Source organism: Sus scrofa, unplaced genomic scaffold (genome assembly GCF_000003025.6).
Source record: "Sus scrofa isolate TJ Tabasco breed Duroc unplaced genomic scaffold, Sscrofa11.1 Contig1537, whole genome shotgun sequence".
NCBI lineage: Eukaryota > Metazoa > Chordata > Mammalia > Artiodactyla > Suidae > Sus > Sus scrofa.
Genome location: NW_018084901.1, coordinates 80,152 through 104,300, shown reverse-complemented (window position 1 = coordinate 104,300; position 24,149 = coordinate 80,152). Strand labels below are relative to the sequence as shown.

Genomic DNA, 24,149 nt, shown 5'->3' with positions numbered 1-24,149 from the left:
GCCCTTGTCGGGAAATGCCCGGTCCACGCCTGGTCTGTGGCCCCTAACGGTGCCTGCCCCCAGGTTCTGATGGCAAAGGTGCCCGTTCCCCCACCTCTGTCTCGGGGTTTGGGTGTCTGAGGCCTGTTCAGGAGTCTCCACTTCTGCAGCATCCGGGAGGTCTCCCCTCAGTGTTCCTGCTGGAAGGTGTGCTGTTCCAGCGCCCGTGCGCGGGGCTGGGACCCCGTGTCTGTGAGTTTGGAGGACCTGGCCTGGGCGACCTGCCGACTCTGGCTGAAGACCATGCTTCCTCTGAGCTGCAGCCGGCTTCGCCTCGAGCTGGCCTTCGGGCAGCGCTGGAGGCTGCTCCTAACCGCCGTCCCTTCTGACCGTGTCTGCCCCTCTCTGCCCCCGCGCCCCTGGCACTGCCCGGGAGATTGGACACTCCTGTGGGGTTGTACCTGGGTCTTAAACAAGCCGGTCTTTTCTACAAAACCTGCCTCCTGCATGTGGATGAGCTTTGCATTTTTTTTTCTCTTTTTTCTTTTCTTCTTTTTTTTTTTGTTTGCTTTTTAGGGCCGCACTTGGGGCACATGGAGGTTCCTAGGCTAGGGGTCCTATCAGAGCTGCAGCTGCCGGCCTACCCCACAGCCCTAGCAATGCCAGATCCTTAAGCCACTGAGCAAGGGCAGGGATCAAACCTCATCCTCACGGATGCTGGTTGGGTTCCTACGCCCCTGAGCTACAACGGGAGCTCCCCAGCTTTGCATTTTCATCGGGGGCCAGGTGACGGTTTAGCACCCTGCGTCTCCAGTGCAGGAATCAGCACGGCAGGTCCCTCCCCTTGTGGGTGTGTGGTTCCTCCCAGCCCTGCTTTGCAGCTTCCTCCTCCAGACCTCACAGTTTCGGCGTGTCTGTCTGTAGGTTGATGGTTTTGTGCTTTTTCTAAGTGGTTCTGGTGGATTGTTCGTTTCTTAATTATTGGCTGCTCGTGTGCATGTTGGCACATAGCTGACTCTCGCATGTTGTCTGGGATCCAGTAGCTGTGCCGAATTTACTCTGGAAATCTTACAGACCGCTGCGCCTGTCGCATATTTAGGAGTCGGCAGTTCCCCTCTTTGTCCCTCCTTGTGCTCCCCGCGGGGTGGAGCCGCCCACGTCCCCGTGTGCCGACGGGAGGTGCCACTGGGAGCTTGACCCCTGTGCGCAGCCTTTGTCCAGGCTCCTTGGTTTCCAGCCCGGCGTCTGTGACGACCTTGCTGCCGACTGGGTTGGGTAGGGTGTCAGCCTCTGCTCCTGAAAGGCAGAGCCGGATCCCTGTTGCAGGCCCAGGCCGGGGACGTGGTGCCGCCCTTGTCCCTGTCCCCTGGGGTGCGGACGTGGTCAGGGACGTTCCTCCCGAACCTCAGGCCGGGCTCGTGGGAGATGGGGTGGGTCCAGGCTTTTCTCTGTGGGGACGTTTTAACTGACGCCCGGCGTCCCGGAATGCAGACGCACCCAGGTTCTCTGTTCTTAATCCTGATGACACGCGACAGCCACCGTATCGGTCTGTGTCACTGCGGTCATCACGTTTAGCGGCCGCAGGTTGTCCCCCGTGTGCGCTGCCCGTCTGTCCAGCTGGCGGGCCCTGCCACGGCCACTCGCGTGGGCACGTGCCTCCCTTTGTCTGGTCCCCGGAGCTTTGCTGGGCTAAGTGGTTGGAACCTCTGTGGAGACCCGACTTAGCTTTGATTTTCTCGGCTGTGCCTGTGCTGTGTCTTCCTCCCACCACGTGTTGGAGGTAGATGCGCAGAGCATGGGTTTTCAGCCTCCATCACGCCCAGTGCCAGCGCGGAAGCGGCACAGTCACCTCACCGCTGTTGTGGTCCCCGGGGCAGGATGTGTGGTCACGGCTCCATCCCTAACCCACACGGCCGTTTGCGCCCTCATCTCCGGCCAGCAGAGGACACTGCCCTTCCAGGGTTTGGGACATGCTCCTGGCTGGGCACACCTGCTGCCACACTGCCTTCGGTTGGGGAGGTGGCAGTGTGACAGCAGCTCTCCCGGGACGCCTGTCCTGCCCTCACAGTGGCCCCAGCTGTGAAGGCAGCTGCAGGGCCGGGTGCCCCTGACCGTGCCGCCGCTCCCGCTCCCACAGGCCTGCGGCTGCCCGCTCTACTGGAAGGGGCCGCTTTTCTGCGGTGCGGGGGGAGAGCGCACCGGCTCCGTCTCCGTCCACAAGTTCGTCGCCATGTGGAGAAAGTGAGTCCTGGTGGTGCGGGGGAGGGGGTGGTGGCCCCGGGAGTCCCCTGCCGCAGCCCCCGTGTCCCTCCCGGCTCTCCTGCCTGCGCCCAGCGTCACAGAGCACCTGACAGACCCTGAGTCTGGGAAGGGCCCTGGGGACGCCTGTGTGAGGACAGCCTGGCGTCCTGTGTCACTCAGGGTCCTGCAGAACTGTCATGACGATGCTGCCAAGTTCGTCCATCTGCTCATGAATCCCGGGTGCAACTACCTGGTGCAGGAGGACTTCATCCCCTTCCTGCAGGTACGTGCCTGCGGCCTCCGCCCTCCCTGCTCACGCCCTCCTCCGCCTAGCAGGCGCTCCGGGTCCCGCGTTCTCTGCCGCGCATGCTCTCCGTCCGGCCTTCTCCCCGGCCCCCACCCCCGCCGTTCCCCCCCACCTCCTCGCAGCTGAGCAAGCTCTCCCTCCCCGCTTCCTTCCTGCCCCCACCCTCGTCTCCGCATCCTTGCCCTGCACACCTGTCCCCCCTTCTCACAGAGGCGTCCTCGTGTCTGCACCCCACCGGGCGGGGGGGTCTGGTTCTCTGACTTTGGGGCCGCCTCCCCCAGAGCGCATCTGCTCGCCCCTTCGTCCCGTGCGAGGCAGGACTGTGCAGGCACCACTGCCCAGCCCCTCCAGGGTGGCGTCCGCAGGGGATCAGTGCCGTGGGCTGAGGTTTCCGGGAAGCGGGGGGTGGTTTATTTGGGTGGAAGATGGCGGCAGACGACTCCGTTACGTTACTGTGTGTTCCATCTACACAGCACATAATAGAACCTGCCCACGTGGTTCCAAGAGAAAGGATTTCAAAGCCTCCGGGGGTTGCAGTTTTTATTAGATGAGGATATTTCAGATTGGCATTCTCGAGCTTTGCGATCGGCTCGCGTGTCAGTCCCTCTGTTCCCAAGTCAAGTTCCCCTTACATGTCAGGCCCTGGATTTACATGTGAAAGGCTGTGACAGAGGCTTTGGTGTGACCCGCTGGGCGCGCTCTCCTGGCCACATGCTCCTGCACAGTCCCTATGGGCCGGGATTCCACAGAACCGCGAGTCTGCACCGACTCCACCGGAGCTGCTCTGTGGCCGGCGGTGTCCAGGCTGCAGGGTGGACATGTGTATGCTGGTCCCCGGGGCGGGTGGTGCACCTCAGGCCGTGTCCTTGTCCACTTGTGCAGGACGTGGTGAACACCCACCCCGGCCTGGCCTTCCTGAAGGAGGCGTCCGAGTTCCATTCCCGCTACATCACCACCGTGAGTACCGCGTGGGCCCTGCTGCCCGGCTGGGTGGGGGCAGCAGCGCTCCAGGCCCTGCGTCCTCAGCATGAATCGGGGTCGGGCGTCAGAGAGCCTGGACGTCCTCACCACGGGCCTCTTGGGCAGGCAGCCGCCACCGCAGCAGCCATGGCAGGCAGGTGCCGCCCAGAGAACCCGTGTCTTGCTCCTGGGCAGGGAGGGATGGAGGGCACCTGGGCCTGAGGGGTCTGTACCTGCGGGAGGCCCGCACTGACTTAGAGCCTCGTGCTCCAGGCAGGGGCAGGTGAGGGGGGAGACAGGTGAGGGACATTCCAGGGAGAGGAGGGGTCTGAGTGAGGAATCCCCCCATCCGGGACCAGAGCTGAGCCCCATGTCCAGCGTGGGCCTCCCTGGGGAGGGAGGGAGGGGGGAGGGGAAGGAGAGGGATCACGCTCTGGCCTGAAGTTACTGCCTCTCATCCACTCGTAAGTTCAGTGTTGGTGGAAGGTTCAGAGCAGGTTTTTAAACCAAAGCCATGGAAGGGGGACTCAGGCTTGCAGGAACTCCGGTCCCCACCGTCCCGACTCACGAGTGACCCCCTCAGGCATTCGCCCACCTACCCATCCACATGGGGCAGGGGCAGCTTCTCCCGCCACCCGTGCCGCCTCCTGCAGCCAGAGACAAGACCAGATCCCCAAGGGCTGATATGTGGGTGGGGGGGTGGTGCCCTCTGCTGGCCACGCGGTGTCCTGCAGCCCAGGGTCCAGAGCTCCCCCTGAGGCCAGAGGGCACAGGGAAGGTCCCCGTGGGGCCCTGCAGCCCCGCAGTGTACGGCGGTCAGCTGACCACTCTCCTACAGGTCATTCAGAGGATCTTCTACACCGTGAACAGGTCCTGGTCCGGGAGGATCACCTGTGCAGAACTCAGGAGGAGCAGCTTCCTGCAGGTGGGCAGCTGGCCGGGGGGGGGGGGGGGGGGGACTCGTGGCCCTCCCTGCTCTATCGCGTCATCACCCATCCCCTCGTCCATCCCTGCGTCCATCTACTCACCCACCGTGTCCATCCCTGCGTCCATCTACTCACCCACCGTCCACCTCTCCCCGCCCCCACCCTCAGCATCCCTGTGCCTCCGCACCCATCACCCCTCCCTCCATGCTCTCAGCTATTCGTTTACTCATAATTCATCCCTCCACCCACCTCCCCATCCCCCATCCCGCATCCACTCCCTCCTCTGTCACCTGTTCATGCGTCTCCTCTTCTTTTCATCCATCCTTCCTCCCACCCTCACATCTTCCCTTCATCCTGGATCCAAACCTGCATCCTCTACTCATTTATCCAGAAGGCAAGCCCCCGCCACTGGGGCGCCGGGCCCTCCCTAACCTGGGGCTGCGGGTGGGGCCACCTCTCCTGCGTCACCAGTGTCCGCCTGGGAGCCGTCACCTGGGCTGCACGTTGTGGCCGTCAGGTGATGGCCCTGACACAGGTGCGGCCCCGACGCGGTGCTGTGCTCTCGACCCTCCACCCATGAGCCCACCCTCACGATACGAGGGTCCTGGGGTCCCCCCCTGCGGGAGGCCTGCCTGCCTCAGACGATGCCTAGGGTTCTGGCTGCAGCGTCCTGGGTTTGTCCTGGCAGAACGTGGCGCTGCTGGAAGAGGAAGCGGACATCAACCAGCTGACAGAGTTCTTCTCGTACGAGCACTTCTACGTCATCTACTGCAAGTTCTGGGAGCTGGACACCGACCACGACCTGCTCATCGACGCGCAGGACCTGGCCCGGCACAATGACCACGGTGAGTACGCGGCCCCCGGCGGGGGGACACTGGCCCCGTCCCCTCCAAGGACACCAGCGTGGCCGCCTCCCAGAGCGCCAAGGACTGACGCTCCGTACTGCCCTCCGGTCACCTCCTGCAGCCCGGCCCTTCCAGGACACTCACTGCAGGACACGTGGGGGACAGGGACACAGGCAGAACATGCGGGGAGCAGGGCAGACGCGGGAAATACGATAGGACACATGGGAACAGAGCGGACACGGGACACACAATAGCACATGCAGGCAGCAGGGCCGACATGGGACATGCACTGGGACACGTGGGAACAGGGTGGACACGTGGGATCAGGGTGGACACGGGACATGGGTGGAGCAGGGCAGACGTGGGGCAGGGGCGGGCGGGCCGTCAGCAGCAGGCGTGTCCTCGGCAGCCGTGGCTCCTGGGCACCCGGCTCCTGCCCCACCCCCACCCAGGACCCTCGGCTTGTCGTCACATGGGGGCCTCCCCACCGTCCTCTCGTGCCAGGCCCCCCACCAGGCCCTCTGTGGGTGCAGTTCTGAGCATGGTCCCTGCTCTGCGGGGGAGCAGACGCTTGTGTGCAGTGGGGTGGTCACGGTGTCCCCGCTGCACACTGCCCTCCCCTCCCATGTTGCAGCCTCCGGTGGGCCTGTCTGCGGGTGGACGTGCAGGGTGAGGGCACCATGTGGGGCACTTGGGTGGGGCCGGGTGGCACCAGGCTGTGCCCGTGACAGCCCGGGGGTTGCGCTGCAGGACAGGGGAGCAGAGCCATCTGAGGGCTTTCGCTCTGGCCTCCGCGTGCGGCCCGTGAGCTCTCGTTGCTCTGGGCAGGGGGCCCGGGCAGGGGCTTCAGGGCCTCACTGCAGCTGCAGCGGAGACAGGCGGCCGTAAATACCTTCTTAGCAGAGGCCACCAGCTCCCAGCTCCGGCTCCAGAGCGCAGGTGCTCAGCGTGCAGATGCGGGATGCAGTTGAGGGTGCCGTGGGCCCATCTGGTAGAGGGTCCACTGTGCTGGGCGCCTTCAGCTGCTTAAACCTGCGTGTCGTGATGTGATGCTTTCTTTCACGTCCCTTCACCTCGAGCGCGGTTCTCGGTTCTCCAGCATTTGTTGTATTCGTGGTCGGTGCGTCCCCGCTGTCTGCTCCCCGCCTCTGGTCTCACCCGGCGAGGCTCCCGCGGCTGAGGGTCCTTCTCAACTGCAGCCCTAACGTGACACGTGGTCTCCGCTCTGACCCGAGCTGCGGACTCAGCGGGAAGTGCCCCCTGGCGCAGGGTGGAGATGGCCCTGGCCCCCGGCCCCATGGCCCCTCTCCAGCCACCCACGTACCTGGGACCTCCTGTCCACTCCGTTGAGGCCTCACGTCAGGGGCTCTCGTGGGGACAGTGGGGGAGCTTGTCACCATGCAGGGCTGGGAGCTGGTGGCGTTGTGGGCTCGTCTGTCCTGGTAACACTAGTGATGGGACAGGACACGGCAGCTTCCGGGACAGCCCCGGGCGGACACACGTGCCTTGATGCATCCCATGCGCTTGGCAAGCCTGAGTCCTGCCCGGGGCACAGTGGGGTCGTCTCACACCAGGGAGAGGAACACGCAGGGTCCTCCGTGTCGTCAGCCCACTGATCCTGTCATCGGATCACTTTTTTCCTCTTTCCTTCCCCGTCAGCTGTCCTGTCCCCTGGGGCTGCTGTCGTGGTGGAGGTGGGGCGGGGCTCCCACGACAGGAGATGACCCTCCAGTTCCGAGCTGGACGTACAGCGTCGGTCCATCACCCGGAAGGGGTTACGGAGGCGACTCGAACAGAGCACACAGCCTGGGTGGAAAACACCCCAGACTCCCAGCCCTCACTGTGGCGCACGGCGAGCACGGGCGTCGCTGCCGCTCCAGGACACAGGTTCCATCCCGGCCCCGCGCAGTGGGTTGGAGGATGCTGCCTCGCTGTCGCTGCCGCTCTGGTCACAACCGAGGCTCGGATCTGATCTCTGGCCCAGGAACTCCTTGTGCCGTGGGGCAGCTAAACCAGAAAAAGGGAAAAACAAAAAAATCCCATATTCATCCTCTCCCCTTCTGAACACCAGAGGTCAAGGGGGCCCAGGGCCGCGCCCCCGCCAGAGGCTCCAGGGAGGGTCCTTCCTGCCTCTTCCAGCGTCTGGGGGCTCCTCCCGTCTCTGCCTCCGTCTTCCCGTGGCTTCTCCTCCCCTCCTCTGGGTCTCCACTTCTGTCTCTTAGGAGGACACTGTCCTTGGATGGAGGGCCCCCCTCATCCAGGAGGACCTCCTCTCAGGCCCCTCACTTCACATCTGCCAAGACCCTTCTTCCCACTAAGGCCTTGTTCACAGACATGGGGTCAGGACGAGGCTGTGTCTCTTGGGGACCCCTGTTCACCCTCGAACACCATCCAGTCACTTCCTTACCCGTGACCTTCACGGAGCCTGGATGAACGGTCAGGAAAGAGACTGCCTCTCTACTTCCCCATTTTTGTGGCTTCATGCGTGGTGTGGGCCGAAAAGCGTCCCCAGAATCCGCAGGATGAAGCCCTGGCCCCCAGGACGTCAGGACGGGGCTGTGTTAGGGGTCGGGGTCTTTCAAGATGAGATGGAGATAAATTGGGTGGGGTGGGGTGGGGTGGGGTGGGGTGGGGTGGGGGGGGAGGTCCTGATCCCCCAGGACGGGGGTCCTTAGACGAAGAGGAGGTCAGGACGCAGACACGCACAGAGGGAGGGCCGGTGAGGACGCGGGGAGGAGACGCCGTCGACAGGCGCAGAGAGCGGCCTGCCTGGGGACCCGCCGGCCCGCGCGTCTGGCGCGTCCTGTCCTCACCGCGGCCGCAACGACTTACTCGGCCTCGTCCTCTCTCCTTCCCCGCCGCGTCTGAGTTGAAACGCGCTTGTGTTCCGACCCCGGTCGCACCGGGTGTCGGGAGCAGAGCCCCGGCCGAGCGCGTGTGAGCCCCTTCCTCGCCGTCCGCTGGCCAGGCGCCCCCAGGCCGGCCTCTGCCCCCGCGGCTCAGGGTCCTGGGAGGCGCGAGCAGGGGTTGGGCCCCGAGGTTCCGCCCCGCCCGAGGGCGCGGGCGCTCACGGCCCGTCCTGCTTCGCAGCCATTTCCAGCAGGATGATTGACAGGATCTTCTCCGGAGCCGTCACGCGGTACGTCTCGGCCCCGCTGCTCTGCGCCTCCTCAGGGCTGTGGCCGCTTTCGCGCTGTGTCCACCTCTGCCGTTCGCCGCCCACGGGGGCGGCACGTTCAGTGCCTGCCAACGTCACGTGAGGTCACGGGGGTGGGGGGGGCACGGGCCTCTGAGGCCCGGAGGTGGCGGTGGCAGTGGCGGTGACTGTAGCAGTCGCTCCTGTCCCACCTGGGGTGCTGGGGGGACCCTCTCTGGTCACGTGGTCCCTCTCAGGCCCAGTAGGAAGGGAGTGTAGGATGGGGTGGGGGCAGATGGGGGTGGGGGCAGATGGGGGTGGGGGCAGATGGGGGTGGAGGGATGAGGGGTGGAGGGAAGGGATGAGGGATGAGGGGTGGAGGGATGAGGGATGGGGGCAGATGGGGGTGGGGCACATGGGGAGATGGGTGTGGTCAGATGGGGGCAGGGACCGTGCTCACGTGCTTCTCCCTGACGTGGTCTTGTGTCCGAATTCCATGCCCAGAGGGAAGAAGGTGCAGAAAGGCGGCAAGATAAGCTACGCGGACTTTGTCTGGTTTCTGATCTCGGAGGAGGACAAGAAGACTCCCACCAGGTAGGTGATGGCCACGGCCCTGGGCTCCAGCGGCGAGGACACTAGGAGGCCGGGGGGGGGGGGGAGGGAGTGGGGGGCAGTGAGGGCGCCCCAGGGCTGTCTGGGCCAGGTCGCTCGAGGGGGTGCAGGCTGGGTGCCCGGCTTCCCTCAGCGTCGGTCCCAGGCTGGGTTCCCTGGTTCCCACGGGGCCGTCCCGGGCAGCCGCGCTGATGGTGTCCGTGCGGCAGCATCGAGTACTGGTTCCGCTGCATGGACCTGGACGGGGATGGGGCGCTGTCCATGTTCGAGCTGGAGTACTTCTACGAGGAGCAGTGCCGCAGGCTGGACAGCATGGCCATCGAGGCCCTGCCCTTCGAGGACTGCCTCTGCCAGATGCTGGACCTGGTGAAGCCCCAGAGTGAAGGTGCCGCCCAGAGGAGACGCCCCGGGGAGGAGGGGGACACCCCCTGAGAAGGGGGGACCTGTGGGAGGTGGGACAGCCCTCTGTGAGGGGTGTGAGGGCTTGGCCCACTCGGGGAACAGCTGACCCCACTCTGTGTCACTAATCAGGCGAGGGAGGGCCTCAGGAAGGTGGGCAGGTGCCCAGGGCAGATGTCTCACTTGGACTCACCTGCCACCCAGGCCAGGTCCTGGGGTGGACGGGACCCTGTGTCCCAGCCTCCTCACTCCCTCTACCCTCATTTGACAGGTCTGGTCCTGGCCTGGGAAGGTGGACCCCCATCCCCCAGCCTGTGCTCCTTCATCTCCCAGTGGGGAGGCTAGGTCGGGCCCCGGGTGTGGGGTCACTGAGGGTCAGCGGCCCTTGGCTCCCCTCATCCCGGCCCTGTACTCTCCACCTCCCCCTCCTGGTGCTGGGATCCCAGTGTGGGGTTCATCTGGGAGCCAGGGGACCCAGGACACGGTCTGAGGTCAGAGGGAGGCGCTGCCCCCACTCGGACGCCTTGGTTGGGATCCTGGTCTCCGGACTGTCACCTAAGGACCCCCCTGACTCGGCTCCTCCCTGTTCCGTGTCTGCGGTCCCGGGCAGCTCCATCTGGCCCTCAGACGGTGGGCACATGGGCAGAGTCTCCTCCTGAGCCACGCGCATCCTAGGACACGCAGGGCCCCCCGTGCTGGGCTCGGTCCCCCTGCCCCAGGTGTCCGTCCAGGGGAACAGCCTCACCAGTGCGGGTTTGCAGCAGCGTGTGCCTCGCGCCCGCTGGCACCAGCCTCTGACGCGCATGCGCGGCCGTCTTCCCCCCCGCCCGCAGGGAGGATCACGCTGAGCGACCTGAAGCGCTGCAAGCTCGCCGGCGTCTTCTTCGACACCTTCTTCAACATCGAGAAGTACCTGGACCACGAGCAGAGAGAGCAAGCCTCGCTGCTCAGGGTGAGTGTGGCGGGAGCCCCAGGGCGCCGCCGCCCCCCGCGGCCCGTGTGACCCGCGTGCCTCCTCCGCAGGAGAGCGACAGCGAGGGCCCCGAGCTGTCCGACTGGGAGCGCTACGCGGCCGAGGAGTACGACCTGCTGGTGGCCGAGGAGGCCGTGGGCGAGCCGTGGGAGGATGGGTGAGTGGCCGCCGAGTACCTGGGGAGCAGGGAGGGAGGGGGCGGCGGAGTCGGGGACGGAGACCCGGAGCGCAGACAAGCACGTGCAGCTATCCGGTTGGGGACACTTCCTCTCCTGGCGCTGCTGCACAGAGCAGTCTCGCCATGGCCTGGCCTGTGTCCTCCTGTGGCCTGTGGGCTGAGGTCACACCCCTGCTGCGCCTTCTCCCTCGTGGCTGTTCTCCTCCTTCTGAGTCTTGGGGGTTCTTTCCCCCGGATGCAAGTCCTGCAGGAGCTGGGTGAGGAGTGAACATTGCCCCCTGACCTGTGGCTCGTCTCTCCATTTCCCCGACGCCACCTCACGTTGGTGAGCTGCCGTTTGCCAGCTTGCTTTCACGGGCTCTGCTCTGGGTGTGAGAAGCCAGGGCCTGATTTAAAGCCACAACACTTTGTCCCGCAGTTTCGGGTGTTTCCAGTGTACCTGTGCGTCTCTGATCTGCTGGGCTGACCTTCCCTGTGGGGTGCGAGGTCTGGCCCAGCTGCTCCAGCGCCACTGAACGAAGCCACCAAACCGTCCTTGTTATTTTTAATCAGCTGACCGTGTGCGAGGTCGTCCCTGAGCCGACTCCGTGCTGTCGCTGTGTCTGTCCACCAGTGCAGCACCGTCTGGGCCACTGTGGCCTGTGGGCAGTGGAGACTTGTGGCAAGGCCTCCCTCTGGTCTTGCTCAGAACCCTTTGGGTCCCTCCCGTTTCTGCGGCTTCCGTGTGAGCCGTGGGTTCAGCCTGAGGTCCCAGGAGTAGCCTCGGGGGCACTTACTGGGCTGGGCCGTCTCCTGGGGGTGAGAATCGGCCTGTGACCGCTGGACCCCCTGCGAGGCTCGGTCTTGGGAGCATCTGTCCCCCGATCAGTGGGACCGTCCTTTCCCCGGCCGCCCGGTCCCGCTTTCTGCTGCTCTGCGGGAACCGGCCATCGCGTGCTGAGAGCCGGGGCTCTGTTCTCCAGGGTGGTGTGGCTTCCGTTGCCTCCATGTGGAAGTGTAAGAGTGAGCTTGTCTGCTTCTAGAACACGTTGTGCTGCAGCTCTGAGGACTGCGTGAGGCCGGTGGGGACAGTGGCGGTCGTACTGACTCGGAGGTGCCCGAGCTGCAGTGTGCGCTGTCTCTTCACGTCTCCAGCCCCCTCTCCCGGCGGCGGTGGGTGGTTTTTGGTGTACTGGTCTTTGCGTGTTTTATGAGCTGTGAACCGCAGGATGTCACAGTTTGGGGGCCGCCAAGGCTCCGTCAGCGTCTCCATCCTGGGCCTCCCCTGGCGCCACAGAGACGTGCGGTCCACGTGTCTTCTGTTTTATCAGGTGCACTTGTTAGGTTTCTAAGCTGTTTTCCACGTTCTTGGCGTTTTCCTAGTGGCAGCCGAGGTCCCTGTCGACCTGGGGCCGTTCTTCTCCGCTCTGTGGATGTCGTCTTTCTTCCTGGCCGTGGTTTCCTGGGACACCCAGGATGACCTTCAGTGAACGAGATGACCGGAGGTGGCCTGGCCTCGGCCCCGTCTCCGGTCTGGAGTCCCCTTCTCTACCCAAGATGCACGGAGCCCGCTGTGGGGTTTTGTCAGGGTCCTGCACCAGCGTGAGGGCGTCTGTTTGACGCCAGTTTGTGGAGACGCTGAACGTGGTCAAGTGCGTTGGCCACGCGGCTCCGGGTCTGTCGCCTGCAGATTCAGTGAATGGTGCTGAGTGAACGGGCCTCGCGTCCCCTGGCCAGCCCGGCCGTGATGCAGGGTCCTTTCTGTATGTTCTTGGCGTCCGCCGGAGACACTGTCCTGTTTTGGGTGGGGGTCATGCTGGCCCCTGGTGACCACCTTGGCTTCCGGGTTATGGCCCCTGGAACAGCGGCCTCCTCCTGCTGTTTTCTGGAAGAGTTCGTATCAGGGACGTGTCCTTTCCCCCGGTTGGCAGGATTCACCAGGGAGGCCTCTGGGCCCAGATGCCACAAGCTCAGAGTTGCAGCAGCCAAGGCCACACGTCATGGAGCACAGGGGGCGCCTCGAGGCCGTTTGGCCAGTGCCCCTGCTCACCTGAGCGCAGGTGGCCCCTCGAGGCTCTGTGGGGAACGCCTGTGCTCACCTGAGTGCAGGGGGTGCCCGGCCCCTGTGCATCCTCACTTCACCCCTCCCTGCAGGTACGACGCCGAGCTCAGCCCTGTGGACCAGAAGCTGAGTGCGCTGCGGTCTCCGCTGGCCCAGAGGCCCTTCTTCGAGACGCCGTCTGGCCTGGGCACCGTTGACCTGTACGAGTGCGGGGATGACGACCTGCAGCCCTCGTGACCCGCCCGTGGGACGTCCGTGCGGCCCGCTGGAGGCAGCGACTTCTGTGTCGAAAGCAGACTGTTTGGTGGCTGAGCTGTGTCTTTTACAGAAAGTGAAGTGTGTTTGACGGAATGATAGTTGTTATTTATTCACGCGGAAGCTGGTCGGAGGCGGGCACGGAGGCGCGTGTCCCACCTGTCCTGGAGGGGCCAACGCGCACACAGGAACCCGGGCCTGGCCTGGGGGCCACCCACGTCCAGGGCGTCCCTGAAGATGAGGACGGCCGCGGCCCCGCTGGCCGGCTCTTGTGTCCCGGTGTGTGGAGGCGCCCCCTTGTCCCTGCTGACAGCCAGCCCCAGAGGGGACCAGGCTGCTGTCCCTCGGGCTGGTCGGCGGGCAGGGGCCCGCAGGTGGGCGGTGGTCGTCAGGAACATTCCAGGAGCCCCAGAAGCTTCCGTCCTGCACGAGCGTCCCCGGGAGGGCACGCCACCGCCACAGGGAGCACCCACGCCAGCTTCTGTGAACGTTGTTGTGTAAATGTACAAAACATGTAAAGTTACCTTTTATTTGCCGTGCAGAGCTGTTTAAAAATGTTTTATGAGATCACGTTTGTATTTTCAAATAAAGAATTTACGGATTTTCAGCCACAGGCTCCGCTGACGACAAAACCAGACAGAGCAGCAGGAATGCTGGACGCAGTTTGCAGAGTGACGGATGGCAGTGTCACCGTGGGGGGGGCCCACAGGGGTGTGGCCCTCGGGGGCAGGGAGCCAGCCGGGCGTGGGTCACGGGTGCTGGGCCCGAGGGCTCCCAGCAGCCTGACCCTCCTGGGCCGCGCAGCCTGAGCTCTGGCCCCAGGTGCTGACACTGCCCCCGTGGCCGGCCTCCTGTGGTCCCGTCTATCTGTGACAAACAGCCCTGCAGACAAACAGGGACAGCCTGATACCCACCCCCATGCCCCCCTGGCACCCCCTGCTCCAGGAGAGCCCGGCCCCACGCATCCAGGGGGAGGCAGCCAACAAGCCCCGGGCACAGGGCAGTTGGTCTAATTAAATGGCCACTGACCAGACCTCGGGGAGTGAGTCCGTCTGTCTTGCAGCTGGGCTCACGGCGCTGGACACACTGCTCCAACAGCAGGGCTGGAGCCCCGCAGGTCCGCCCAGCACCCTGCGCTGAGCATCGTGGACGGGGTCAGAGCTGTTCTGGAACCTGCCTGCCCAGCGCAGCGGTCAGTCAGCAGGAGTGGGCACCTGGGTAGGTCCTGCATCAACGGTCACATGCCCCGAACCCCGTACAGGGTCAGATCTGCGCATGTGGATGACGGGCCATCGCCAGCCCCTCAGTCTGGGGACCCCAGGGCCTGGGTCGTCCACATGCAGAGGCTGCCATACACATGGATGTGGTGGCAATGCCCCCCACAGCTATCAGGGACCCGAGGACACAGGGGCAAGACTCCGGAGCAGGGCCTTCCTGCAGGCCGGCCACACTCCTGCCTGGAGCCCCTGGGCTGGTACACGGATCCCACAGGATTGGGTCTGCACAGGGCTCCTACCCCACCAAGGGCCGCCCCAATCCACCGGCCTCCCCGAGAACCCCGCTCCAGCTCAGGCCAGGGGGCTGGGGGGCTGGTGCTGCAGGCAGGAGCCAGGACAGGCACCGAGGACCCCAGGGCACCCCAGACGCAGTGCTCTGAGCTGCTCAGGTTCAGGCCTGGAGATGCACCCGAGATCCTGCAGGAGCTCAGAACACCAGGGTGGCGGGGATGGGGAGGGCATGACAGCCAGGCCCACTGCCAGGCGACCATTCCTACAGTGGCCCCAGGTCACTGGTGAGAATCCTGCCCGGAAGCCCCCTCCGTTCCCCACCCCAGGCAGAGGCAGAGGTCACCTGGAGACCCCCGCCTGGGGGTGGGGGCAGGAAGAGGCAGCCCCTTGGGCCCCCCATCCCCTGCAACAGCCGCTCCAGACCCTCCAGCGTCCCTGCAGCCGTGGCCCAGAGCCCCCGCCCCCGCCGTTGCGATGCACCCACCGGGCTGGACGGCTCCGTGACCACGTCTTCCTCGGATGAAATCTGAGTCCCTAGAGACAACGGTGTCACAGACCCTGCAGGGGAGAGTGGCCAGTCCTCCCCTCAGGGACAAGCCAGGCTCAGGGCCGCCCCCGCGGGGCGCACCTTCATCAGACTCAGTCGGTCCTGAGAGGGAACGTGGAAGGACATCGCCTGCTTGCTGGTGGAGGAGAACGAGGGCGCGGAGCCTGATACACGCTGACGGAGGCCCAGCCCCAGGACGCGGGAGCCCAGTGGCCTCTCTGACACCCCCTGAGCCCCCGCTCCTGAGCTGCGGGTCCCTGGGCGGGATGGGCGGAGCCCACGTTGCCTCTGGAACTCTTTGCACCGAGCCAGGGGTCTGCACACGTCCGCCCACCCGCGGAGCAGCCGTCCCCGCCCTTCATCGCCAAGACCCAGGCAGGGTCCTTGCACCAACGGCCAGAAGGGCCAGCCCAATCTCGGGGCTGCAGCCACCCCAGAGCTCCACCTGTCCAGACAGGGTGGAAAATGCGTGAGCGGAGGGTGGGGGCCGGCAGAGGTGCAGACTCCAGCCGGAGGGAGCCCCGCCCCCAGTCCCTCCAGGTCTCCCCCCAGCCTCTACCAGGCCGGGCACTCACGCTCCACGGGGATCTTGCAGAACCTGACGAGCAGGAGTGGGCAGCAGAGATTGGGGAAGTGCTGGCAGCCTCTTTCTCATCGGTCCTGTCTGGCCTCTGGCTTCTGCGCTGACACCGGTCCATTCCGGGGGGCGGGGCTTAGAGAAAGGGGCAGGGCTCCAGACCACCAGCTGCAGATACGAGCTCAGCTCAGCTCGGAAAGGCGGGGGCCCGATGGAGCAGTGGAGGTTAGGCAGGGGAGGGGCCCAGCTACCTGTGGATCAGGTGGGTGGCTTAAGCACCAGGCTGTGAGCCAGCGGCCAGGTAGAGTCGAGGGCGCGGCAGATGAACTCAGGAGCGTCTCTGCCCAGCTGTATGTGTCCAGGTGCTTCTGAAATAGCTGCGGAAGAGCAGGGCAGGTCAGGAAGACACCTCCCATGTGCTGGGGCTCTGGGAGACCACCTGGGTGCAAGGCCTGGGGGCACCCACCCAATCTGCCGGGTCCAGGTGAGGTTCATGGGGAGGGGTCCGTGTCCTGAGTCTGGGGATCCATTTGGGCACCTTTTCCCAAAAGGGAGGAGCCATGGCAGGCTTGACACCCCCTTCCAGCTGAAGGGGTGGGGGCTGCTTACCTCCAAGAGACCCCATAAGAGGCTGAAAAGCCTCTGTGCTGTGGCCACACCCACAGGCTTGTGTGCCCAGTCTGTGATCCAGGGCTGCACCGAGCCCCCGAGGGCGGGCCCCAGAACTGCTGGTGGCCTTCCACAGACTCTGCACTTCAAGGGAGGAGTCCAGCATCTGGATGGGTTTGTCAACCACAACAGGAGCGCAGAGACCCCGCCCCAAGGGACCTGGGCTCAAGACAAAACAGAGGAGAATGTGGAAGGGCCTCCCCCACAGGTGACAAGGACAGGGTCCCAGGAAAAGGCTGGTGCTCAAAGGAAGGCTGATGCTGCGGGTCCCCCTGGGGTTGGGGACACTCATGGGGGTGTGTGTGGCGTAGAACCACAGTGACCCACACGGAGGTCACTGATCTGATTAGTGGCCAGATGGAGACCAGCCTACTCCAGCTCCATCTACACCAGCCACGTCACAGCGGACCCGCGGAAGCTCTCGCAGCTTTTCAACACAATGACCCAAGGGAAACTCACTGACCAGGGGAGGCACCCGTGGTTTATTTACCAGGAGAGAAAAGTACATGTAGGGCCGATGCTTTTTGGAATTTTTGGATCGTTTGAACATTTTGGGCTGCTCCACAACGAGAAACAAACGAGGCCACTCCCACCAAGGAGCAAACTGCAGGAAAACCAAAGCGACATTGGCGTGTGAACATCAGGGGGAAAGGGGGGCGGTGGGATGCCACGTCCCCAGGACAGGGAAGATAGGGGGCATCTGACGGGCATCTAGGAAGAGCTGGGCCTCTCGCCTGTGTGCAGCCTGGATCCTGAAGGACACGTGCCAGCTGGGAGCACCGTGCCAGGGGTGCCATGGCTGGGAGTGCCATGCCTGGGAACTCCATGCCAGGAACACCACGCCAGAAACACCACATCTGGTAACTCCACTCCAGGAACACCACACCTGGCAGATCCATGCCAAGAACGGCACACTAGCAATATCCCACCTGGGAACTCCATGCCAGGAACACCACATCTGGGCGCCCCACCCCAGGAATGCTGCATCGGATGCTCCCCCTCAGGGAGGGGGCGCTCCCTCCCCAGCACTTCCAGAGAAACCACAGACACTCGCTCGCAGCAGGGGTCAACCCCCAAGAAAGGGAGAAACTCCAGCAGCAGCAGCAGCAGGGAGGTCTGAGGCCCTCGGGTGGGTGGCCATGGCGGGGTCATCACGGCCACTGAGGGCTGAAGGCTGTCCCCATAAGAGCCCAGATCCCCTTCCGGCCTCAGGTGAGCACCTCCTCCTCTGCGACGCGGTTGGACCAACACCGCCTGGGGCCCGATGCCAGGCAGACGCCTCAGAGACTCTGCTCATCAGGCATTTCTAAGTAGCCCCTGATGCTGGGGCGGGGGCCTCAGCGTGGAAAACACAGCAGGCAACAGCCCAGCAGGAAGTGGGCCACATGCCATACCCTGGACCCCATGCCATACCCTGGACCCCACAATGCTGGGGCCACTCTTCCACAAAGGCAGAGTCAGAAAACCAAGGCTCACTCACGCGTCATGACAACATGACAGCACAGACGGGACGGGATGGATAGATTCCCTCCCCCAGTCATTGTCGCAGCACAGGTCTTCAAGGTCACTGGGAAGGTCACACATGGGGCCTCCCTGGGACCTGGGATCCCGGTGTTGGGAGGAGCCAAGGTCAGCACAGACGTGTCCCAACCCCCCTCACGCACATGTCCCTGCTGTGCGTCCCAACACCCCTCCGCAGGGACACATCACACCTGTGTGTCCCAACCCCCCCAGGCACATGTCCCAGCTGTGTGTCCATGCAGGCTGCCTTGGCCCCTGCTTGCCTGAGTCCTGAGTCCAGTCCAGGACAGCTGACAGCACCCCAAGCTCCCACCAGGGATGGGGGGACCTACAGCCCCACTGTCTCCTGCCAGCACATGTCCTCCCTGGTGTAGGCACCCACCTTTGGCTGCAGACGGGCTCAGGAATGAGAAGGAGCAGCTTGTGTCCTCCTTGGGGACCTGGTAGCTCAGGGTCAGCAGCAGGTCACTGAGAAGGACAAGGGCCTGTGGGGCCAGGGGTGAGTTGGCACCCATTGAGATGGGCATCCAGTCATCCCCATGGGAGCAGGAACCATCCACCCCACGGAGACCCAGCCTTTCCAAGGTGGGAGACCAGTGCTGGGAGGGGCACAGCAGCCGAGCCTGGAAAACCCCCCAACACCCCACCCCTGCCTGCATACAAGACAGAGGTCAAAGGGTCAAAATATGAACATGAAACCAGTGCACACAGGACAGGAACTGACATGGACAAGTGCTGGAGCATGAGGCTGACTGGCAGAATGACATGCAAACACCCTACACCCATGCAACAAGACCATGTGCTGTACAAACACACAACATGCAAACACTCATACAACATGTAACACAGACCATGTGCTATACAAATACATTACATGCAAGCATGCAACATGCATATATCATATGAAACAAAGACCATGTGCTGTACAAAGATACAGCACGCAAACACACAACACACATACAACATGCAACACAGACCATGTGCTATACAAATACATGACATGCAAGCATGCAATATGCATATATCATATAAAACAGAATGTGTTGTTCAAACATATGACATGCAAACACAACATGCATACAACATGCAACACAGACTATGCTGTACCAAGATACAACATGCAAACGCACAACATACATACAACATTCAACACTGACTTGTGCTGTACAAATACATGACATGCAAGCATGCAACATGCATACATCATGTAACTGTGTGCTGTGCAAACATGACATGCAAACACACAACATTCACACAACATGCCATGCAGACCTGTGCTGTACACACAACTGCAAACACGCAACCTGCATACATCATGCTACACCATGTGCTGTACAAACATGCAACATACATGCAACATGGACCATGTGCTGTACAGACAATGTACAAACTTACAACGTATGACCTACAGTGTACAACATACTACAGACAGGTACAAGCAACACACAGGGCATCGTCTGCAGCACCCAGGCAGGAAACCGGCCCCAAGGGGCCATCCCCAATGCTCACAAGCTGCACAAGGGACCATCCCAGAGTCGCTGTCAATGGCCAGAAAGTACAAACCTCCTTCCTGACAGGACGTCAGGAATATGAGGTGCTTTCCTCTAGGGCCCCAGCGGGGTCTTCGCTACCAGGAAGCAGGACCCCCGAGACTGTGGAGGATGGAGGGAGGAAACGACGGCCCAACTGAATGCGTAGAAGAGCCTGGCGAGGCGCTGGGCTGAGGACGGAGCGCACGGAGCAGCTGACATGCTTGGGAGCCGGCAGGACCCCAGGCACGTGCGTCAGAAGCTGCACCCAAGCCCAGGTTATGTAGCTGGAGGGGCCTGGTGTGTAGACAGCAGGGCCTGAGGGGGAAACCTCACTTTGACTCACTGTGTATGATGCGTAACCACCAGCCCATAACGCATCCACCCCGGGGTCTCCCACACAGGTTCCATCACCAGCCGGGCACAGTGAGTTCAAGGCTCCAGCGTTGCCACAGTTGCAGCCCTGGCCCAGGAACTCCTTATGCCACAGGGCAGCAGTGGCCGAGTGTGGACAAGCCAAGCCTGACTCAGGCTGTTTTCCAGATTATCACAGGGCTCCCCTGGGGGACAGGGGGATGTTTTTTACCCCCATCTACCCACTCCCAGGGTAGAAGCCCCCTTCGTATGCCCACATGAGCAACTGGGGCCCACAAAACGTGATCACCTGTCCCCGGAGACCAGTAAATGTGGGGCTCAGTGGACCATCCCCCAACAGGTACACGATTTCGTGTGATTTCTACAGAATGGAAAGGCTGAGCCTAAGGCCCTCCATCGTCACCCCAGGGACACACCCAAGATGCATACCCACCACCCCTGTGTCTGAGGACACACAGCACACACCCCACATCACACCCCACACCCACGTCCACACCCACACAACCCGCTGGATGAGCGTGTCCAGCAGTGGGGTCATCACACCAATTCATCGAGCAGCCGGGCAGATCGGACACAGGCGGAGCCCCCTCCTTCATTGCAGGATGGCTGGGTCCCGGTGTCTCTGCACTGGTCGTCACTCCGGCCGTGTCCCTGTGCTGGGGGGAGAGGGTGGGGACTAAGAGTGGTCAGTGGACTGGGGAGGGGATGGGGAAGGGGACGGGAGAGAAAGAGGAGAGAATGGAGAGAGGGGGAGGGAGCAGAGGGGATGCAGGAATGGGGGAGGGGAAAGGGGGACGAGGAGACAGAGGGGAAGGGGGGAGGGGGAAATGGGGGGAGGGGGAAATGGGGGGAGGGGGAAATGGGGGGAGGGGGAAATGGGGGCAAAGGGACAGGGCCAATGGCAGGGACAGGGCCAATGGCAGGGACAGGGCCAATGGCAGGGGCAGGGAAAAGGACGGCAGCTCCTCCAGAACACAGACGCCTCCCCCCAAGATTCTGGGCCCACAATCACCTCAATTATCAACCCCAGGGTTCCCCCCCCACCCAGAGTCAGGCATCCGACCTGACCCTCAGGCCATGAAAAGAGAACACAGCTGCCCCCATTGCCTTAACGTCACCACCCCCACCCCACCCCTGCCTTTGCCCCCCCCACTCACCCACAGGACTCAGGTGCTGACAGGACACCCTGGATGGAGGCCAGGCCCACCCCTAGACCTTCACCAACACATAAACAAGAGGACACCCTCAGGGGACCGGACCTCAAGAGGACAGCAGGACACGGCCACAGGGGCTGTGATGGGCACCAGGCCCCACTGTTCCCACACTCAGACCCCATGGAGGAGGTGTGTCCCTGTGACTCACCCACCCAGGACGTCCATGGCACACAGGACCAGGCTATGGCCCCATGGGGTCAGCTCTGCCCGCTGCAGGGCAGGTGGGAAGGGGGTCTCCCCAGGCTTAACAGCCCCACCCCTGGCTTCACACTTCAAGGCTGACCCCACAGGACTGGGGTCTCTGCAGAAACAAGACGTTGGGACAGAGAGACAGATGTGCAGATGGGAGAAGGTGGCCAGCGCAGGGGTTGGGGGGGTGATGCTGAGACGGGAGGGAGGTGGACACCAGCCCAGGGCCCCCTGGAGCCCCCAGAAGTTGGAAGAGGCAGGAAGGACCCTGCCCTGGAGCCTCTGGAGGGATCGCAGCCCTGGGACCCCTTGACCTCAGACATCTGAACCCAATGGCTGGGGGAGGGGGGATGCCTGTGGTTTAAGCCCCAGGTGGTGGTCACCTGTGAGGCCCCCAGAGACCCTCCCACATGGCACTTCCTCTGAGAGGCATCCTGTCCTGAGACTGACATCTGGGGCACAGGACAGAGGAAGCCACGCATGTCAGGGCCACAGAATGTGGTTGGTGGCTCCAACACCTCCCATGGAAAGAGGCGACAACATGCCCTGAACTGTCCTGAGTCACGCTGATCCACTGGGACGGGGACCCTGATGGACCCATCCCTATAGCTGAGCTCCAAGAAAACAGAGGACAGAAAAAGGAAAACAGCAGCATCCCCTTGGCCCCTCGGTGAGGACGCCCCACCTTTTCCTGGCTAAGGGGTTCCCACTGGCCCCCAGTTCAAATGCTCTGGGAATAAAGGGGACCCAGCGGGAGGGGAGGAGCGGCTCGATCCCCTGGCAGGGCAGAGGCCCCCCAGAATCTCCATGCCTCTTGGCCTGAGATGGGCAGAGCCACCCTCCCAAATGTCTGTCCACACCTGGTCGCCTGAGCTCGTGTGTCCATGCAGGCCCCTCATGCGACCCCGCTGTCCCTCTGTCCATCATCACACTAATCAGCTCAGGGTCTGGGATGAGGTCGGGGCCCCACCCGCGGGCACACCCTGACCTTAGCTCTGCCTCTGAGATGTGGGCGGGGGCACATCGGGGGCCGGGAGGAACAAGCCTGGAATTAGACACAGTCCGCACATAAGCCCTGAGCCACTCGTGACTTTTCCTTCATTGGATTCAGGCTTTTGCCAGGGGACCCCGAGATTTTAGAAAAACCCCCTGAAGTTCTCGCACCTGCTCCTAGTGGGAGGTTACTGCGGGGACACAGGGACTTGGTCTCTGAAACACGGGGTGTTTCCCTCCCTTTGGCTCCACCCAGTGGCCTTAACCGGAAAGCACAGCCTTGGAACTTGTACAAGTGGGGAAGGTTTCATGGGGCGGGGTCTGGGGCGGAGCTAATGCAGCGGCGGGGCCGCGGGGGAGGGGCCACATTGACCCTCCCCAGGAGGTGCACCTCAGCATTGGGTCTGGGACGTGGGCGGGGGCACATCTGGGCCAGGAGGAACAAGCCTGGAATTAGACACAGTCCAGACATAAACCCTGGGCCTGATTGAAATCCTGGGATTTTCCTTTGTTGGATCCAGCCACACATCGAGGGATGCCGAGTTTTAAGAAGTCCCTGAGTCCCACGTCTCCCACCTGCTCCCACCTGTCAGGTTACAGCTGTGGATCCAAAGACAGTCAGAGCGGTGCTGGGAGGGTCTGGTCTTTTCTCCCTTTGTCTCCGCCCCGTGGGCTTGACCTGAAAGCACAGCCTTGGAAATGGTGGTCAAACACTCAGGGAGGTTTCTTGGGGCGGGGTCCGGGGGGGGGCTAATGTGGGGGGAAGCAGGGGCGGGGCCACAGTGACCCTCAGCGGAGGCTTACACCACTTTCATGTGCACCAGGTCCAAGGGCAAAGCAGAGACTCCACAGGAATCTGGGTCCTACCTGACTGCACTTCTGGGAGGATCTCCTGGGAAACCGGGGTGACTGTGGCTCCTTGTGGGAGGACATTGGAGGCAAAGGTCTCTGAGTATTCAGCAGCACGTGCTCCTCTAGAGGTGGCCATTTTGGGAAAATCTGGTCCCACCCATCAGCACTGAGAAGCACCAGGCCAAACAATAATTCAGGTGGGGTCACAGCCCCACCCAGCAGGCAACAGGCTGCCTAAAGACCCCCAGGCGCACTCAGCAGCCTCTAATCACACCCAGAGACAGAGCCCCACCCACCAGAGGGATAGGAATAGGCTCCTCCTACCCGTGGGCAGGCACCAGTCCCTCCCATAAGGAAGCCTACAGCAAGCCCCCCAACCAACCACAGCCACAAGGAGGCTGACATCAGAAGTAAGAGAGGCTACAACTCTACTGTCTGCAAAAAGGAGACTACTCCAAAACTCATAAAAATGAAAAGGCAGAGAACTCTATTTCATATAAAGGAGAAAGAAAAAACTCCAGAAAAATAGCTCAGGGATCTGGAGATTCTCAGTCTCTAGGACGAAGACTTTAGACTGACGACAGTGAAGATGATGCAGGACACTGGAAAGAGACTGGAGGCAAAGATGGATAATTTGCAGCAAACACTGAGAAAGGAATACAAGATTTCAAACTTAAGCACGTGAGATGCAAAGTACAATAACTGAAATAACAAATTCCTTAGAAGCAACCAACAGCAGGATACAGGAGGCAGAATAACAAATAAGTTGAGGTGGAAGACAGATGAGTAGAAATCACGTATGCAGAACAGAAAAGAGGAAAAAGATTGAAAAGAAATGAAGAGAGTCTCAGAGAACTCTGGGGCAATGTGAAACGCACAACATCCGTATTGTAGGGGTGCCCGAAAGAAAGACAGAGAGAGAGAGGGAGAGATAAAAACGTTCCAAGAGATAATACCTGAAAACAGAGCTAACATGGGCAAGGAACCACTCACTCAAACCCAGGAAGCACAGTAAGCACCATGTAAAATAAACCCAAGGAGGAACACCCTGAGACAAACGGACCAAAATTCAACACAAAAAGAAAATACGGAGAGCAGCTAGGGAAAAGACACAAATAACGTACAAGGGAACCCTGATAAGGTTATGGGCAGATTTTTCAGCAGGAACTCTGCAGGCCAGAAGGGACTGGCATCATATACTTAAGGCGATGAAAGGAGAAAACCTCCAACCAAGAGGACTTTACACAGCAAGGCTCTCATTCAGATTTGAAGGAGAAAACAAAAGCTTTACAGATAAACAAAAGCTGAGGGAATTCAGCACCA

General features: G+C 62.3%; 2 protein-coding genes and 2 long non-coding RNA genes across 16 annotated transcripts in view; 1 reads left to right on the top strand and 3 right to left on the bottom strand.

The window, feature by feature from the left end:
* The window catches only part of PPP2R3B (protein phosphatase 2 regulatory subunit B''beta), an 81,805-nt gene extending 68,347 nt beyond the window's left edge, over positions 1-13,458 (top strand). For 3 of the 5 annotated variants that reach the window (XM_021081364.1, XM_021081369.1, XM_021081365.1), the window contains exons 3-13: positions 2,117-2,220; positions 2,401-2,503; positions 3,410-3,484; positions 4,326-4,412; positions 5,102-5,258; positions 8,349-8,514; positions 8,899-8,988; positions 9,216-9,391; positions 10,239-10,357; positions 10,429-10,535; positions 12,690-13,458. In XM_021081364.1, coding sequence (XP_020937023.1) covers positions 2,117-2,220; positions 2,401-2,503; positions 3,410-3,484; positions 4,326-4,412; positions 5,102-5,258; positions 8,349-8,514; positions 8,899-8,988; positions 9,216-9,391; positions 10,239-10,357; positions 10,429-10,535; positions 12,690-12,834 — 1,329 coding nt within the window. In that variant the 3' untranslated portion in view covers positions 12,835-13,458. The remainder of the gene's footprint in view (positions 1-2,116; positions 2,221-2,400; positions 2,504-3,409; positions 3,485-4,325; positions 4,413-5,101; positions 5,259-8,348; positions 8,515-8,898; positions 8,989-9,215; positions 9,392-10,238; positions 10,358-10,428; positions 10,536-12,689) is intronic. The other 2 variants (XM_021081366.1, XM_021081367.1) reach the window with 1 other exon arrangement.
* LOC110258191 lies at positions 5,104-8,342 on the bottom strand. 2 transcript variants are annotated; one of them, XR_002341018.1, is made up of 4 exons: positions 8,091-8,342; positions 6,583-7,833; positions 6,151-6,459; positions 5,104-5,236 (listed from the first exon to the last, which is right to left on the bottom strand). It is a non-coding gene; the product is annotated as an uncharacterized LOC110258191 (long non-coding RNA). The 2 variants fall into 2 exon arrangements; XR_002341019.1 differs by lacking the exon at positions 8,091-8,342 and having other exon boundaries at positions 6,583-7,265; positions 7,666-7,870.
* Positions 13,459-13,592: 134 nt separating the features above from the next.
* LOC110258190 lies at positions 13,593-20,232 on the bottom strand. 6 transcript variants are annotated; one of them, XR_002341017.1, is made up of 10 exons: positions 20,079-20,232; positions 19,238-19,521; positions 18,057-18,159; positions 16,644-16,757; positions 16,094-16,312; positions 15,736-15,861; positions 15,483-15,652; positions 14,989-15,352; positions 13,882-14,894; positions 13,593-13,734 (listed from the first exon to the last, which is right to left on the bottom strand). XR_002341017.1 is itself a non-coding variant. In XM_021081373.1 (10 exons), exons 4-10 carry the CDS (start codon positions 16,701-16,703, stop codon positions 14,008-14,010), a joined length of 1,011 nt encoding a protein of 336 aa, XP_020937032.1. In that variant the 5' UTR covers positions 16,704-16,757; positions 18,057-18,159; positions 19,238-19,521; positions 20,079-20,232; the 3' UTR covers positions 13,593-14,007. The 6 variants fall into 6 exon arrangements, 5 of the variants coding, with proteins under 5 accessions (XP_020937032.1, XP_020937033.1, XP_020937029.1 ...); XM_021081373.1 differs by having other exon boundaries at positions 13,593-14,029; positions 14,845-14,894; XM_021081374.1 differs by lacking the exon at positions 14,989-15,352 and having other exon boundaries at positions 13,882-14,029; positions 14,845-14,918.
* Positions 20,233-20,744: 512 nt separating this feature from the next.
* Positions 20,745-22,972, bottom strand: LOC110258196. Of its 3 annotated transcripts, XR_002341027.1 has the most exons (4): positions 22,842-22,972; positions 22,561-22,666; positions 21,842-22,026; positions 20,745-21,093 (listed from the first exon to the last, which is right to left on the bottom strand). It is a non-coding gene; the product is annotated as an uncharacterized LOC110258196 (long non-coding RNA). The 3 variants fall into 3 exon arrangements; XR_002341025.1 differs by having other exon boundaries at positions 20,745-22,026; XR_002341026.1 differs by having other exon boundaries at positions 20,745-22,026; positions 22,561-22,653.
* Between the last annotated feature and the right edge of the window lie 1,177 nt (positions 22,973-24,149).